Source organism: Python bivittatus, unplaced genomic scaffold (assembly GCF_059951505.1).
Source record: "Python bivittatus isolate LINGU-HERP-01145 unplaced genomic scaffold, Pbiv_v1 ctg000190_np1212, whole genome shotgun sequence".
NCBI lineage: Eukaryota > Metazoa > Chordata > Lepidosauria > Squamata > Pythonidae > Python > Python bivittatus.
This window is the reverse complement of record NW_028277042.1, coordinates 20,343,007-20,361,330: the sequence shown is the minus strand read 5'-3', so window position 1 is coordinate 20,361,330 and position 18,324 is coordinate 20,343,007. Positions and strand designations below refer to the sequence as shown.

Below are 18,324 nucleotides of genomic sequence, written 5' to 3'. Positions count from 1 at the left end.
CTTATCCTGCCACTGCTTTCTCCTCTCTTCCTGAAACCTGAGCAAGACCCACCAACTCTAAAATGTCCTTACCAAGCTTTTGCTCATCCCATTTGCACTTCCTTCCTTACCCACAACTATCAAAGGGGCCATGACCTGTCCTTTTTCTCTCTCGGACGCTCTGATAATGATACAGAAATCTATGGGAAAAAGAGGAGGGGGCGTGGTATGGAGGCCTACGCCAGACTCAGCTGCATTGCTGGACCAAAAGAAAAATGGTGCACTGGAGTTCAAGAAGCTGGAGGTCCATCACCAGAAAGAAACTGTACATCTTCAAATTAAGTGTATCATATTTCAACTAGCAAACAGTTATTATTCTCTTCCACCCCCAAACAGCTCTACAAACATGAACACATTCAAAGGTTCCACGCAGCCCTACACGCATGCCAGAAGGGTGTACACCTGTTGAATCTCTCCATCGAATCGCAGGTGAAAACATACAGCTTTGCAAGGGAGAGACAAAGAAAATAAAAATAATGCAGACTTGATTTTAGAAAATGAAAATCAGGGAGTGCAATTCCTCTATCTTCTACACTTCTCGGGAGATGCCGTATTTTGTTCCCTCACTCAGGATAGGGAATCCACAGATTTTTTTTTTTTTTCTTAATTGTTGCATTCCGGCATTTCCTATGCTATTCGTTTTTGTGCTGTTTTTAAAATCTGGGATGTGACTATTTTGTGTACTTGCAAAATGTTAATTGCACTGAGGTCTGGGTAGGTAAATGTCTACTATGACTTGCAGTTACATTTATTTATCAAGGTTGGGCCGAGGCAATGGCAGGCAAGGCTCCGTGGTGCGCCTGCTCATCATCATCCAAATCGAGCTGCCCAAAGGCAGGAAATCCTAAATCATCTCTTCCTATTCCCTGGCAAGTAATAGGAGATTAAATAACAACGTCTGTTGCACTTTCATCGAACCCAAAACCTGCTACCTGATTTGGCAATCTACTTTCCTGAAGGATAAGGCCCTGAGATTGGTAGTTCACTTTCCATAGAAAGAACAATCACAAAGCGGAGATTTGTTTTTTTAAATTGAAAACCTGGCTTTGCCGGTTAAGCTTATTTCTTTCCCTTTACGACTGAGTGAATCTATCATCTATCTATCTATCTATCTATCTATCTATCTATCTATCTATCTATCTATCTATCTATCTATCTATCTACCTACCTACCTACCTACCTACCTACCTACCTATCATCATCTCATTATAACAGAAAGAAGATCTGTGCACATCCCATTGAAAAAAGTTAATAACACAGTATTCCTCTTCCCTTAGTGTGGATGATGAAAGGACAAAAGTTGATTAGTTAAGGGGCAGTTTAGGGATAATCCCCAAATGCTGGCCAGGGAAAAGGCAAACCAAGCTGAGTCTTCAAACAGGAAACTATCAATAGAAGAGAAGGATCAAGCACCAAGCACAGAAGCACCAAGGACTCCACAGGAAGCTATCAATTAGCATTATGAAAGGCCCTTCTTAGATGGAAATGGGACTGTAAGCAGGTGTCAGAAACTGGTTCACTCATCATGCTCGTCATGGTTGCCTCGTCATGATTTGGATGAATAAGTCACAATTAGCTGAGTTCTTACAGTATACTTATTTTAGAATTGGCCATCAATGGTTGGATTTACAAGCATGTTAAGCCCAAAGGAAGCATATCACCTAAGGCTTTATGTGCTGTGCAAATCCTCTCCGTGTGTCAGAAGTACTTAGGGCTCTCAATGGACTTAGGATGACGGGGAGCAATATGTGGCTGTCTCGAGATTCTCGAGTCACGAGTCACGCTCCCAGCAATTCTACAGGAGCAAAGGCAGTGGGGAAAATTCTGGGCCTCCAAGTTGAACAATGTCGGGGAGGGGGGCACTAATACTCCACCCCTAATTCAGAGAAAGTGGATCATACAAAAAAGCATGCCTTCTTCCGAGGGGCTGTTTTTGTTTTGTTTTTTCTTGCAGAAGAAGAGCAGCTGCACATCCCCAATGTTGGATCATCCCTTGGGAATGAGCAAAACCGCACCAACGGGAGCAGCCCTTTTCCATGCCCATACCTGCCCCTGGCAAAGGGTCTGCTGCCCATTTAACCACAGCCTGGACAGGACTTTAGAGAAAGGCCACGCATTAATTATGTGGCTAAGAGCAATGGATGGATAAGTCAAGTGGAGAAGGGAAGAGAGGCGGCAGATGGGCAACTAATGCGCCGAGAGAGAGTTGGTGAGGCATCAAAGACTGATCAAGAACTCTGGGGCGGCTGCCGCCCTTTCCTCCACCCCCCGGAAGGCCGTCTCCCTTGCTGCTCCTGCCCTGTGGGACAGCCTCCCCCCTGAGATCAGGATGGGTTGGGCCCTTCTGGTCTTTTGTCAAATATGAAAGACTTGGAAGTTTCCCTGGGCACTGGAGCCGGGAGGTTAAACTAGCTAACTCAGTTGGTGGGTTGGTGGGTTTTGGCTTCCGTGGGTTGCAAATGGATTGTTTTTAGACCTGAGTATTTGCTGTGTTTGTTGTTATTATTTGTGTTGTTTATTTTGTATGTTATGTTCTTGTTTTGGGGTTCAGTGCTTTGCAGAATCATTGTGTTGAGATGGGGACAATATAAACAAACTGGAGGCTGCTGTTCCTCTCCTCTGCTTTCATCCCAGTAGTATTTTCCTAAAGAAATTGGGTGTCCCAGTTCTGCTTCAGACTGGAATGGCGAAATCTACAGCCACTTTTCCCAACCTGGTGCCTGCTAATTATGTTGGGGCTAAAACTCTCCACACTATGCTAAACCATAAACCATGGTTTGCAAATTGCAATGACTGGGCTCTCAGAAAATGAATGGCCAAATCCAACCTACTGTATGATGGCTTAGCACCATGTGCTGGGTGCTAAGCCACTATTTTAATGAGATTGGTTGGATAAACCAAAATTAGTTATGGGTCACACCCTACGTCGGTGTTTTTCCAACTTGGCAACTTTAAGATGTGTGGACTTCAACTCCCAGAATTCTGGGAGTTGAAGTCCACACATCTTAAAGTTGCCAAGTTTGAAACACACTCCCTACATGAAGTAATACTTTGGTAGATCTGGTTCTGGATGAAAATACTGCATGAACATAACCACTGCGGTATATAAAACATAATTTATGAGGTTTGCGTGGGATGTGAATCTTCAACTTTGACTTGTTCAACAAACCATGGTTAAAGTTTAATACTTTAATGTATGAGCCCAGCCAACATAGAAAACATAGCCACTATAAATAAACAGAGCTACATCCCAACTTGTTTTCTGTGATCACACAATACCATTAGCTGAAATGTGGCTTGCTGGTTGGTGGGTTTGGGTGAGTCCAGCCAGAGGAAAAGCTCTTCTCAGCCTGAGATCCGAGTTCGGCTGCCATTCAGAGCAACTGTTGGGCTCAGTGGTCCAATAGTCTACCCTGGTGCTGCTGTATTCCAGAGTTCCTCAACCTTGGCAACGTTAAGACGGGTAGACTTCAACTCCCAGAATTCCCCAGCCAGCCTTGTTCAAAGTCTGGGAGTTGAAGTCCACCCGTCTTAATGTTGCCAAGGTTGAGGAACCCTGCTGTATTCTCTTCCTGGGTCCTCCATGTATTAAGAGAGCATAATTATGAATCTTTGCAACCAAATTTGGAATAAGTTGCTTCTCTTCTCTTCCCACCCTTCCTGTTCGTTGCTTTGCTTCCATTCCAGGTGATTTGCCACCTGGCCTGGCATAGAAAGGAGGTGGGGGGCATCCTTGGCACCTGCTCCTTTGAAAGAGGCCAGCACACTAAATTCTCTTCCCCCAGAGGCTGCCGGGCTGCAGGCGCCAAGGAGACTCACTCCAAAGGCAGAGGTGTAGGCACAGCTCATCTCTGCCTGAAGTAAGTGGGAGAGAATTAAAGAGAGAATTCAAGGTGAAGAAGGAAGACATGGTGGAAGCAAAGGAGAATACTATCTTGAGGACAGTGGAGAATGCTTCTCCGGGAGGCTGAGCAAGAACTTCAGATGCCTTCATGAACATGGGCTCTCAAAGAAGAAATCATTGGCACCAGGGAGCTGTGACAGCCAGGATCCTGGGCCAGGGCGAGCCCAGAGGGAAAAGAATGCTGGGAAGAAAATGGCAGGGGCCTTTGGCTTGAATCGCTGTTGAGTGTGGAAAGGGAAACACGCACGCCCTGCACCAGAACTTCGATCTGGATTTCTGAGTGGCAAGTCTGGGAATAGGCTGCGTCAGCCTCCAATGGTGGATTGGGAAGCAGGATTTGTTTCAATGAACAGTGGCCATTGAGAAGCTTCTCAGACGTACAGTAGAATACCTTGGCTGAAAAAGAATGGGGTGGGGGGGGACTTGCTGAGAGCTTGCTAGCTGTTGAAAAGCAGAGCTGGTTAAAATACGTACATGCATCCACGCGCTCTCTCTCTCTCTGCCTAGCAAGCAGCATGATATGCTATGAGCCAGGACTCGCCCCCCTCCCCCGTATAGACCCTTTCAGGAAAGAAGAGATGCATAAAATAGCATAGCTGGCCAGGCCCGTCCAGTGAGAATTCAGTCTCTCCTGAACTGTCCCTGGGCTGGTGTGTGTGTGCGCGCGCACTTATCCTCCCTTAATTATTTTTAAACTTGTTTTTGGTCCCACAAACCTTATTGTTCTTCCCACGCTTGCTAATGTTGTGTGTGAGTGTGAATGTTTGTGTGGTGCCATTTAATTACTACCCAAGGACTGACATTCACTCTCAAGCACTGCTAATGGAAGGACAGATGCTTCAGAGGGAGGGAGGGAGGGAGATGGAAAAAAGGAAGGGAGGGAGGGAGGGAGGGAGGGAGGGAGGAAGGAAGGAAGGAAGGAAGGAAGGAAGGAAGGAAGGAAGGAAGGAAGGAAGGAGAAGAGGGAGAAGAAGGGAGGGAGAGATAGCTACCATTTTTGTCCCATGAATCCTGGGAGAAGAGAAGGCCTTTCTGCAACCCTCCTTCATGGGCTTGGAAGCAGGTTCAGGAAAAACTGCTGCTTGGTACAGTCTCCAGCTAAAATGCACACTGCACTTAGAGACAATATTCTTCCAGCATCCTCTTTGTTTGCTGAAACACATGTGTCTTACTGATTTGTACCCTCCAGAGAGCGAGAAAAGGCTTGTTTTCATGAGTTTCCACAAGGGAGAGTAGGGTAGAATCTCACCACATAGACTCTAGGTTTCAGAACATAGAATATGATTTTAAGGCCTATTTGGAGGTTCTTCTGAACTCAGTAAATCACACAATCTGTTTCTGTAGCCCTAGAAGAGTTGCCTATCCTTTTTTGCCACAGCCTGTGAGGATGTGGTTGAATTCATTTACTGGATGGGGATTTTGAGGCTGAAGATGCTATCCTGCCCCTGATTAGCCAGAAAGTTTCTGGTCTGATGGGAGCTGGAATTGATCATCAAGCTGAAGCACACCATGTCGTCCATTGTGAAGTTAAGTGGGATTTGAGTTTGGATTAGGGTTTATTTTCTCTCTCTTTTTCTTTAGCCTGTCTGTCTACCATCCTTCCTTTAGACGAGGCCACCCATTTTTAATTTTATTTCCTGCATGAGGAGACCTGAACAATTGGTCTGAAAGATCTGCTTTGAGAAATGGTCTCACAGCTAATTTGGAAGTTAAGGCCAGGACATCCCGGGAGTTGAAACCCCCCCCATTTGGAAGGTTCACTGGACAACACTGTACATATTGCAAATACGGTATCAGTTCAAATACTGTAAATTACTGCATCGGTTCAAACTACAAGAAATTAGCTTCAGTTCCAAATCAGGAACTGATTTTCTTGAGTGGCCATTTATGGAAGGAAGGGAGGGGCAGCTGACCTGGCCTCACCATCCCCTTCCTGTACACATTGACTGAGCTCGATGGCAAATATTGTTGTGTCTTTGGCAGATCATGATCTCATTGTGCCATCCCAAAAGATATGCCATCATTTGCCCCCATCCACGCACAGGTGCACATGGCTTAAGGCTGGTCACAAATTCTCCCTGCTCAATTGAAGCCAAGTCCTCCTGTAACTTAGGAGGCAGCCTGCACATGGTAACCAAGGCTGGGCAACATGCCATTTTAGAGCATTGGGGGGAGGGTCATTTTTCCCCATCCCTGAAAAGTTGAGCCTGGGAGTCTCAGTGGGGTTGGAGGGCCTTCAAACCAAAGTGATCGTCCTTTGGGTACCTCCTAGCTGCTTGTTATGAACTTGGGTGATTCTTCAGCAACTATCTTCCCCCTGATATAAGAGGCTGAGCAGCAAAAGGATCTTCGCTCTGCTATGGCAGCAGTGTGGGCGATTCAGGCAGGCATCACCAGAATGATTCAAGAGCAGCTGAGGCAGAGCGAGCTGTATCTATGGCAATACTACAGAAGCAGGTTGCTTAGAGGGCACAAAAGCCACAGTGCATGGATTCCCAGGTGCTCCATGTGTGCAAGGGGAATGTGACTGCCACATGGGCCAGCCGTGCCCAAGAATCTCATAGCAGCTCTTGGTGGAAGAAGAAGACTTGGCACCATGCTGCTGAAGCCTAACATTGATTCTCAAATTATTTTTGTAGTTCTTTCTGGTAATAATCATAAACTTACATAGTAGGTGACTACATGGGAAAATTCTGATTTTCCCCCAGGCTTGGGGCCACTCATTCCTTGTTGAGTGCAACATGCTAGTACTGTTCCCAGTTGCAAAATGAACTAGGTCCATTCTGAGAGCAGGATCAGGGCTACAAATTGTAAGTTGGATGCTCAAGTGTGCAGAATGCTGAAAGCTCCTTAATCTGTTGAACTAATTAATTCTAATATGCTTCCTGTACAAAGTACGCTAGAATCTGCCTAATTTTCTCTCTCTCTCTCTCCCTTTCTCTTTGCTAATCATCAAATTCAGTAATCCTCATCATAAACTCTATGATCTTGCCCCATTTCTCGGTTAAACTAAGCTCTTAATCTCTGTAGAAGCCTCAAAATACAGGCAGGAATGGCTAGACAGAGTGCTTCTTGCATACCATTCTTTTCCAAACAATCGTACAACTTCCAATATCATCTACGCCAGTGTTTCTCAACCTTGGCTACTTTTGGAGGGGTGGACTTCAACTCCCAGAATTCTGGGAGTTGAAGTCCACCCCTCTTAAAGTGGCCAAAGCTGAAAAACGCTGGTCTACCCTAAAAACTTGCATTGGCTTTACAGTACTGCTGCCCACCCGGAAATGGTAGCGGAGAGGTAAGAAACTTCCTTAGATAAAACTGGCAGTTTTTTTGCCAGGCCTTCCCAGTATGGTGCTGGAAAGCTTTCGATGCTGTCCGCCAACCACCCTAGAAATAGCTACCAAACCACAATATTTGAACGTAATTAGGGAAAAAATTAGATTCAAGGGCAATCTTGTTATCATTTTAATTAAACTGACATTAACTTAATTTTAATCAAATTTAATTTTTTTCCCAGCCCAACCTCAGCCGTTGGGACCCCACTTCCCATGCCATGTCTCCCCCTGGAAGACTTATCCATGGAATTTACTGCATGCAGAGCGTGAATTCTGCGCCCAAGGGGTGCCTGTTCTCTCTCACCAAACGTTCTGTTCTGAATGAGGGAATATGTGCCCGAGCCCCGACCACATGCCAGTCAGATCACCTGGATTGGATTGGCATCTCAGTATTGCATCATCCAATAGCTGCAAATCAAAGATATGTTTCCAAACTTGGTATGTTCTACTGGCCCACACAGCGGAAAATATCTTGCCTTGTCCATGGAAGCGAGCAAGTAAATGTTCTTAACAGTAAGGAAGAAGACAAAAGAGAAAAAGAACCTCTTTCTCTTATTTATTGAATGATTCTCTTATTTATTGAATGGCCAAAATACATGGTTCCCCTCTCTGGTTCTCTTTCCATACATGCCTGTCTCCTATTTGCTTTTATCTGATACTATTCATACATTTAGATATTATAAATGAGTTCCCATGTTTGGTTGGGATTTGACACACTGGCCGTAACATCTCAGTGCATTCTGTAGGGCAATCATACGGTAATCCTAAATCCTTGTTAAGAGGAATTTAAGCTTGCATGCTTGCTATATTTTAGTGAAGATAGCCTAAAAACAATTTTAGAAGGATATGTGATAACAAGCCATGGTAAATTAAGCACAACAGCATGTTCACACATTGCTACAAACCAGGCCTGAATGACTTGTGATTTTCAGCGCAGTCTTTTATGGCAGCCCACCAGAGATCCCACAAACGGCCTGTTTCATTACCTGCAAAAAAAGCCCTGCATGGACCATTGTAGTTCCCCCACCTCCAGAGGCCAGTGAAGGGTGAAAATAACACCGTGTAGACTACAAGGGATTACAGTACACCTGATACACCTCTCGACATGGATTTGTGACTGTCTTCACAGCTGCCATCTGGATGTGTCATTAGCTGCACATATGATTGAAAACAGAGCCGCTCCCACATCTTGATGCTCTTGAGATGTGTTGAGACTATAACTCCCAGGATTCCCAGGAAGAGTGGATGAAGGCCATGCTGGCTAGGATTCCGGGGAATTGTAGTCCCAACACACCAAACATCCTGGCCTTTACCCACCATTCATTTCAGAAGTGGAGGCTTAAAATAAGCGGAGAAAGTACCGTACAGCCAAAAAAAAAAAAAAAAAAAAGGCTTAGCTGAGGCACACCCTGTCAGCCGAGCTGTGAGTTGGGTGCTCTCCAAGGTCCTGAGACATCAAAAAGGATTTAAAGGAGAAAGTGAGAAATACTGTAACAAGCCTACTTTTCGAAGATCGTATTGCTGGAAATTCATCTTGTTTTAAATATTCTGGGGAACTGGCTGGGTTAATCTGAATCACTTGCACCAGCCTGACACAATTACTACAGTCTTGTTTTATCATTTCCAGGAGTGGGGCTTTTTTGATATTGTTCGGGGAGCTATGCTTGGATTTCCAAATATAAAGCAGCTAAAATAGAGATTGTGAGGACACATGAACTGCTTGAAGGCTTTACTGAAAGAAAAAAAAAAGACTGTAATTCTGAGACCTATAAATGGGTACTTGGATACTTCTTCTCTTTCACTTCCTCCCTTATTGTTTGGGCCGCTCCAAAGTTGTGTGTCCTGGAAACATGAAATTTTACTTCTGCTTGATGTAGGCCCACTTTTAAAGAGAGAAATGGCACTGGTGAAAATGCCTAGAAACATGGAACAGGGAGGGGCCACAAAGTCAACCTTTTATCTGCACACGAGGAAGCAGGTCTATGTAACCATCCTGGCTGTTTTGTCCCGAAGGGTCAACGGGAAGAGGGGAGATTAGGAGCATCAAGAATGGACTTGAATGGAAATAAACATCATGAGATCCAGAATTTGGATGGGTTGCCACTGAAGTCCTCCAGAGAGCAGGAAGGACGGGAGGCCTGAGCTTTGTGGCATTGGTGCCCCTGTCAAAACCTACAGTTGCTGCTTCTCTCTTATGCATTTCCAGGATGGTGGTTCATGTTTTTGTTTCTGAAACCTGAATCAAACACAGAGATGAGAGCATCTGTGAATGGGTCATGTACTGAGGCGTATGGCAGCACTGAGGTCAATGCCCAAACATTGGGAATCACTGTATGGGAATTCCAAGGAGGTGAGAACAATAAATGGAAAATTACATACATCTCTGCAACAGGAATTGGCACCCTGTGTGTCATGGGAGGGGAAGAAACCACCTCCCATGGCAACTGGGGAAAACAGAGCTGTTTGGAGCCTTTATTCCAAAAGCAAGTTAAGGGACACAGTACTTCAGTCCCTCGTGGATGTGCCAATAAAGAGAAGGCCTCTGGAAGGTGCTTGCTCGTATGTCTATCTCCTAGACTTTTGAGTTGAGTTCTTCAAGACACGCCAGTTTTTATTTTGATATCACTAAATTCTTAGCACAAGTGGATCTGCTTATTTGACTGATGTCTCTCTGTAGTTTTTAAAAATGGCATATGGTAGATTATTTTTGACATCTCAGAAAGCAACAAGGCTTCCAGCAGATGGGTTGAGGAGCTACAGGAATCTTAATTTCCAGTAGCTGCCTCTTTTTTTATGGCAGCCGGGGAGCCATTCTTTCCCAGTGCAAGGCAATTACCACTCATACATCTGGAATATTATTTTCCAAATGTAGGAGGTTTGCTAAGTCACTGTCAGGAGCCCTTAAGAAGATGCTCTGGGCAAGAGAGACTTGTAATTTCATACTCAGTGGGACCTCTCTTGCACTTTTCAACAGTTCACCTGGGTTATTTTTCCTTATTATCACCATGAGAAAATCAGAGGAGAGATGAGAACTTGAGTGGGACATAAATGTGAGGGTTCTGTACAGCCCCTTTTCTGTGCTGACACCCAGTGGGATAATCAGTACTATTCCATACACTACATGTTCTCAACAAGCTATGTCTCCATGATGTTGGGTAGAATTTTTCCATATTTCCGTAGTCAGTTTTCATCATCAGTCTGGTGTTTGTTTCTCTGATTCTTTCCAGGTCTAAAGCAGGCCACCACATCTAAATTATGGTGGTTCTGCACATTTATTTTTTCTTTTGTCGAATATATGCATTTTTTCTCAGGTTTCATTGGGGATTGCAGCACTGCAGTACTGAACTATCATGTCTGCATGGCTTCTGCGTAAAGGCATGGTTAGGCCAAGAATACTTTCAATCCACCTTCCCTAATCTGGTGCCTGCATTGGAACTAAGATTCCTAGAATCTGCAACCAGCAGGGCTGAAAGGGATTCCAGAAATTGTAGACCCCACATTCCTTCAGGGCACCAAATCGGGGAAGGCAGTGTTAGAGGATTTACCCTGAGTTATTAAATGCAGACTTAGCTTCGGCCCTGATTTCAGAGAAACCTGGGCACTGGGAATGAAGGTTTTGGGGGGAGGAATAGAAGCAATACAAATACAGCAAAACATGTAGAGTGTATCCAGAAAGTTCTGCTTCATTACAAGTTCAGTATACAAAACAGATTCCCAGACAGAGCTACATGCCTTATAAAAATTGAATAAAGTTTGCTCAGTTCCTGCCCTCCCCTGCTTGCTTCAAATCAGCAAATTCTATTTCACAGAAATAATTTTTCCCCTTCATCTGTTCCTTTCCTGATCTCTTCTCTTTCTCAGTCCTTGAGAGCTGAGGATCTATTCTCTGTCGAACTGCTTTAAAGCAGGCATGCCAGGGAGGGGGAAGCGCAGGGAAAAGGAAGAATTGCATTTGGGAGGCTGATACGTGACATTAAAACCAAAGACCTCTCACTCTGCTGTCTTCCTCCAGGAATCTGGGAAGTAGGCCCAGTGTCTGCACACAGAAAGGTTTAGCATGGGAAACGGCCACTTTACCCGACTCAGGCCATCAGAGAAGAGAGCTGCTCTTTCCACTGGGCGAGACTTTAAAGTTAAATTAGTCCTTACAGTGGTTTTCTCTCTTCGATTGGCCTTTGCTAATTTTGCTTCCGCTTAGTCAGTCCACATCTCCACGTTCCCTCTGCAATAACACCTGAAGTGTTCTTGCCGAAACCAAGAACAGCTGTTCCCATCTGCCTCTAGGTGCTCGGCATGCATCAAGCTACACATTCTCAACATGAAGAATCCTCTATGAATTACAACTGGTTATCAAGTTAACCGTGGACCCATGGAGGGGAATTAAAAGAAGAATGAGGGTTTGCCATACTGTTTCACCCTGGAGAGACATTTAGATGCCTGGACCAGGGACCTCAGCACTGGGGGGTTTTTAGGGCAAGATTCCACCCTCATCGTATTTGCTAATGATCCTGTAGGGTTAGAGTGGTGAATGGAGACCCACACTTTTCCTTCATCAGGGGTCGTCTCATGAGGCAGGAGGTAGACGTTGAACGGTATTAAGAGGAACAGAATGGTAGACATGCAGGTCTGGCCCACAAGACAGAATCCACGGAGTGGTTTTTCCTGAACAAGTCTCATAAAACTGAACAGAGGCCATCTATCATTTCGGGAAATTTTGCATCAGCCCTTTCCAAATGTCCCAGATTCACAGCAGCAATGGGGGACTATTTGTCTTTGGCTCCAGCGATCAAGATGCTTTGGGCCTGCCATATTTCTGATTGCAGTTCCTCTCCATGTGACCTCCTCATTTCCTCCTTCCCCACACACCTCCCCGGCTCCTTCAGAACCATGGTGAACCCTTTCCACACACAAAAGTGCTTCACCAACCCATCTCGTTTATGCCCACATCCGTCCTCAGAGCTGGGCTAGGCAGAGAGCCGGGGATTCTCCTGGCTGAACCAGGACGGTAAGCCAGCTTCTATCCTGCAAACCCTGCTTTGAAAAAGGCCCTTCTTTAAGCCGCCAGCCAAGATCGATCATCAAGATTTAATTCCGGCCCCGGCTGAACTTCAAGGACTAGACTGGGGCAACGCAGGACGGGGGTGTCTCTTCTTTTCAGAAACGTCCCCGGTGAGCAGGAGTGCCGGGAAGGCTGAAATGCGGCTCGGCTCGAGTGCCTCTATCCAGGGAGGAGGAGGAGGAGGAGGAGGAGGAGGTAAACAAGGCTGAGGAAGCCCGCCCCTTACCTGCGTCTGAGTAGGTCTCCGTTCCGTAGCCATCCTGCAGCCCGTTGCTCCAGGTGCCTTCGTATTTCGCCCCGTTGCCGGTGCACTCGCGCACGCCGTAGCGTCCCTTAAAGCCGTGCGTCCATTCGCCTTTGTACACCCACTTCCCCTTGCTCTCCACGCCGATGCCGTGGCGCTTCCCTTGCGCCCAGGTGCCCTGATAGGTGTTCCCGCTCGGCCAGGTGTAGACGCCCAGCACTTCGAAGCCGTGACTCCAGGAGCCCGCATACTCGCCTTGGCCCTTGGGGCCGGTGCAGATGCCGTGGCCGTGCGCCTTGCCGTCCTCCCAGCCGCCACAGTAGGACCCTCCATCGTCAAAATTAAACCTTCCCCCACTGGACATGCATGTAACGCCGCTCGCAAATCCTCAGGAAGGCGGGGGGGAAGCCGCGGAAACAAAAACCGCCCCCTCAAAGAATGCACCAGAGGCGAAGAGCTGAGCGAGCCGCGCTCGGCCGCCTGCACATTCTCTCCAGCGCGGGGAGGGGGAGCGGTTCCGGATCCGTCCTCTCGCCCTACTGCCGGGGCGAAGCGGGCTCCCCTGGGCCCCGGGGGGAAGGCTTTCCGTGGCCGGGAGCGGCAAGTCGGGCCGGTGCGGGGCGCGCCGGCGGGTGTCCTTTCGAACCCCCCCGGGCGAGACCCAGCGAGGGGACGGGCGGCGGGAAAAGGCCGACGGCCAACATATACGATCGATAATTCCCGGATTTGCAGGGAAAAAGGGGAGAGAGAGAGAGAAAGAATGCCACAGACCAGAGCAAAGGGGTCTCAGATCCCCCGCTGCGCCTTCCACCTGCTGCTGCGCGGCTGGCGAGATCGGTCAGCAGGTGCCGGGCCAAAGAGCATTTTGCTAGTTGGGTTTTCACGGGAGAGACTCCAGTGGCAGCAGCAATGCGGTGTCTAGGACTGTCTCGGTCTCGCGCACTCCCCCCCCTCCCCCCCGCTCCTCACATGCATCCACTCTCTCTCCCTCTCTCTCTCTTCCCCCAAAGCACGGTTTCCATTTTCTCCCCGCGCCTCCCGCTGCCTCCCCACCCCGCGGCAAATCTCACTGGCTGAGGCTCTGGCTCGCTGTTTGGGAGAGGTGCCCCATTGTGGCTTTCAGAGATGCCCTTTGGGGAGGGGGGCCGGGCTCCAGCAGGGTGGCAGAAGGAAGCGGTGCCGGCGACGGGAGAGGCTGAAGAGCGACGGGTGGGAAGGGGGCTCCTTTTCTGTAGCTCCAAGCGGGGAGGGGCAAGGATCGCCTCGCATCCTCCCACCCTTCTTCCTCTCTCTGGGCCCCCAACTCACTTCAGTCCCCTCACCCGCTTCGTCTCCCCACTGGATATAAATTTGCTTATTAAGGGGAAGGGAGCCTAGTCTCTCTCTCTCTCCCTCTCTCCTCCCCCCCAGCTCTAGCTTCTTGCATTTAAAGGTACAGGAACTGCACAACGTAGAGTCCCCCCCGCCCCCAAAACAGATCTCTGCCCCTCTTCCCTTCCCTTCCTTAGAGACAGAGGGCTAAAAAATCTCCAAAAATCTCCATCAGGTCAAAGGGATACAGCACCCAGGAGATGATGATGATGATAATAATAATGGAATATTATTATTCCATTAATAATATTAATAATGGAATCTATCAGGCTGCAGCTGGCTGGCATTTCTAAGAGAAAAGTAGCAGGGGATGATTTTTCACATTAATAGCTCAGTCGTAACCGTCCTACTTCCTAAGTGACTTTGATTTTGGAGAATGAGGAAAGCATGCTTAGGACTGCAGTCTTAAGATAAGTGCTGTCGACTGCTTTTTCTTTTTTCTTTTTGGTCCCCCACCAACTCTGGAAGATGTTTAGTATGAAGTCTCCCCATTAAAAAAAAAAAAAAAAAAGAGCAGCAACATTGATCTAGTATCAATTAAAATTGTAGTCCAACTCTTGCTCCAGCTTTCTACACTGCAGGGGTTTTAAGGATAGGAAAACAACCCGCCCTGCAAAATCTGAATATTGTGAAGATCTGAATTTGTCCGCAGCAGCCTCCCTCCAGCTGATTCTCTCCAAGCATCTTGGCATTACAACTCTCATTGGTCACACCGTCTAGGAATTCTGGGAATGGTAGTCCCAACCCAACCCAACCCAGCCCATCCACTCTGTGAGGAAATAGGGTTGGTTTTAAGAGATTCATGGCCACCCAACAATCAGTCAATCAATCAATCTTTTTAGCAATGACAATGCTGTCATTAAAAGCAGGTAGAAAGGACTTGAGTGGGCATTTCCTGAATGGCCATTTTAAGCATTCTGATATTATAGCAAAAGGGTTGGATTTGGTCATTTGCCTCCTGCATCTGCCCCACCGGCAGTCAGAGCAACACAGTAAAATTAAAATGAGTCACTTTTCATTCTTAAAATAACGTCCCGGAGTGTATGGCTTTACCTTTAAATCTCCTGTGTAAATAAAGAATGTTTGCTGAATCAAGGTTTCCTGAGAATTCCTGGCACAAGAGGCATTTTGAAGTGATCAAGCAATCAGGCAGCTTTGATGCAACATTTCTGACTAAGGGACATTTTGGGGGCCCTGAGAAGATCCTTCCTTGCATGGCCTCTCTCCTCTCTGCCTGCTATTTATGATCGATTTGGTTTCTACCAAATGCAAGAGTCTGATGCTGCTTCTTACGCATGCCATATTGTGCTGTGAGTGCATTTTCAGTGCTTGTTTCATCTTTGCCTGCTAGAAAAAAAAACTCTGCATGTGCGTGAGCCTGCACAAGGAACTGGGGCTCTGGCTGGTGTGGGTCTTCCGGGCTGTGTGGCCGTGTTCTGGACACAGCCCGGAAGACCCACACCAGCCATTGTATTCCGGCTGTGAAAGCCTTCGACAATACAACTGGGGCTCTGTTGATCCAATGTGATACCCAGCAGAGGTGGAGGGTCATGTCTAAGAGATGTAGCTCATCCAGAAAACTGTGTCTACCTTCAGGACCAAGCCCACGTGTGCAAAAGCTGTCCTGGGGAACAATGTGGATTAAGGCCAGCTGGGGAATCCTGGGAGTTGAAGTCCACATGTCTTAAAGTTGCCAAGGTTGAGAAACCCTGCTCTAGAAGAAGGCAGCTTCAGAACTGCTCACCAGCGTCTCTAGATACTGCTGGAGAAGACACCCACCGGCAGCCTTGGAGGGCCCCTTGTGGATCGGCTTCCCCATTCTGATGAAATTCTCATAGGGCTTAGAGGAGCTGAAGTCCTGCACATCTGAAGAACATTTTCAAGTGTTCTTGAGAAGAACAAGTCAGGGAAGGCTGGGTTCACCTTCATTTCCTATCTGCTGATATAACATTTACAGTTATTATAGTTTCCAGTTGTTGGAAGTCTAAAAAATAATTATGAAGCCTATTGCTATTTTAAGAAATGTATTATTATGAACTGGACCTGAAACTGTACTTTGCTTCATCCCAAGGAAGACTCAGAAAACCTTCAGTCAAAAAGTCAAAATCACCTTTCATATTTCCAGACTGCAAATTTCACATCTGCCTCTGATGGTGCTCTCGGTCAGGTAGAAGGAATTTGTGGCTTCACTGCATTCTGGGAGAAGAAGCATGACTTCCTGTTTCTTCCAGTAATTTAGGTTTTACTAGACAAGATCATGCAATGTAGAAATCTGCCTCTCTTTTCACACCAACTTCCTCTATTAATCTAATCTGTTGCTCACACAGCAGATTGAGCAATCTTGCAGTTAGAAGACGAACAACAACGTTCCTCAAAACCTTTCTAGTTTCCAGTTGTTGGAAGTTTAAAAATTTAGGGCAGATGGTCTTAAGAGCATCTCTGCTGATGGGGGTGAGGGGAATACACTTTCTCAGGCTAAGAAAGGTCAGGACATGATGAATTGAAAATGGAAATTCTGACACGTGTTTGACTCTAGAACCATTTTGCTAAAAGCTTTAGTAATAGCCAAAAACTGCTTTCTGCTTATTCTTGACAATTGCATGCTCTTTACATGCTTTGTAGTGCACCAATATATAATGTGGGGCCCTCTGTGCATAGGCAGGTTGTGCAATGGGTGCCTGAGATCCAAGCTTTTAATCTTCTTGCTATTGCTATCTGCATAAGTGCTGTAAATTAGCCTAACTTTCTCTGGGTGGAGCTGTACGGGCTTTGCCGGCCACTAACTGTATCTCAGTATGATCTTGGTAGTGTTTATCTTTCCAATTACTGCAAATCTGATCTTCCTTAGCCAGCCAAAACTAGAACTAGTTTCCAATGCATAATCAAGAAACTCAACTGCAGAGAGTTGATCCTGATCAGGGAAAGCACAAGGGCTAGTAAGCTTTGTCAAGTCCCTGAGATCCTATTGCTTCTAGGAGAGCAAAGGGTGCAACTCTTAGTCCCCCATAAGGCTAAAGGAGACTCTCAAACCAATACCAAACTTTGCTGAAAAGGAATAATAATCTCACAGTGTGCATTTTCCACAAAAGGAAGCCTGATGGGGGGGAAAAATAATCCAATGTTCCTCAATAAAATCATTTACTCTGTGGAACATTCTGCTGCTAAGAAGAATCAGTATACTGAGGAGACTGCTACTGTATGTTAAATGGATTATCTTACATATGGAGCTTTCCAAATGCCGTCAGAGAAATTTACTTCTCTATGGATGCTTCATCATTTAAGAGATTTAACTGCAGGCCTAGCTAGGAGATAGGATCAATAACCAATACATATTTCCAGGTAGACTCTTCCAACGCGGAGGATCTGCAAAATTGTAGCATCCGCGTGTCATACTAGGAGCTCCAAATGAAGAGGTGCCATGAACTCAACCAAAGAGGCAACCAGTCCATGCTGAAGACCGACCAGAAGCTACATGGATGACTGGAAGTACAGGAGTTTTTTGTTTAAGTCCAGTTTGGAAGTGAACGTACAACCTAGGAGGTTGTGAGGGGAAATAAACCATTAATGCTAAGTTTCAAACGCTTTGGTGTTGCTAGGCAAGCTCCAATGGCAGAGAGATGATGCACCTAGCCATAAAACATATAACCTGCTAAGAAATCCCAACATCCTCTGAATTTATTTAAGCCATGGGACTTAATATAAAAACATAATCAATTTTTTCTAAGTCATGGCTGAGGTAATCTTTCATCCTCAAATCTCTTTCTTGAAACTCTTAATGCCAACAGGATTGCTGAAAACTGACAGCATTGGGTCAGTTTTCAGGTGGAAAAAATATGAAAACCGAAACCTAAGTTCTAAAATAAGTGTATTACAGTTAAAAAGAAAACTCTCCCCAAAGCAGCCCACCCTAACCCATGAGATGTGGGTTCACCTTTTCATGGCCCTCAGTCCCCCACCTTAAATGCAGTCCTTGCCCATTCAAAGAGTTCCCATCCTTGTCCCAAGGATGCTGAATTGCTGGTTTTATCTTGTTGGCATTTACGCCATGTTATTTTAGGGCTTAAGATGAGAATCATGCAAGCCGTGGTATTGCCTGTGACATTCCATGGAAGCAAAAATTGGACTGTGAAGAAGCAGGATAGGAAGAGTATTGATAGTTTTGAACTTTAGTGTTGGAGGAAGACTCCTGAGAAGACCAGAGACAGCCAAGAAAAGAAACTGATGGATCATCAAACAAATCAACCCAGAATTCTCACTAGAAGCACAAATGACCTGGCTCAAATTATCCTACTTTGGACACATGATGCAAAGACCCAGCTCTCTGGAGAAGGCCCTAATGCTGGGAAGGGTGGAAAGAAAGAGGAGAGGACCA

At 46.2% G+C, this 18,324-nt stretch overlaps 1 protein-coding gene across 1 annotated transcript in view; it reads right to left on the bottom strand.

Moving 5' to 3' along the window:
* The window catches only part of JPH3 (junctophilin 3), a 42,897-nt gene extending 29,952 nt beyond the window's left edge, over positions 1-12,945 (bottom strand). Inside the window, exon 1 of the mRNA XM_007422120.1 lies at positions 12,564-12,945. Coding sequence (XP_007422182.1) covers positions 12,564-12,945 — 382 coding nt within the window. The remainder of the gene's footprint in view (positions 1-12,563) is intronic.
* Between the last annotated feature and the right edge of the window lie 5,379 nt (positions 12,946-18,324).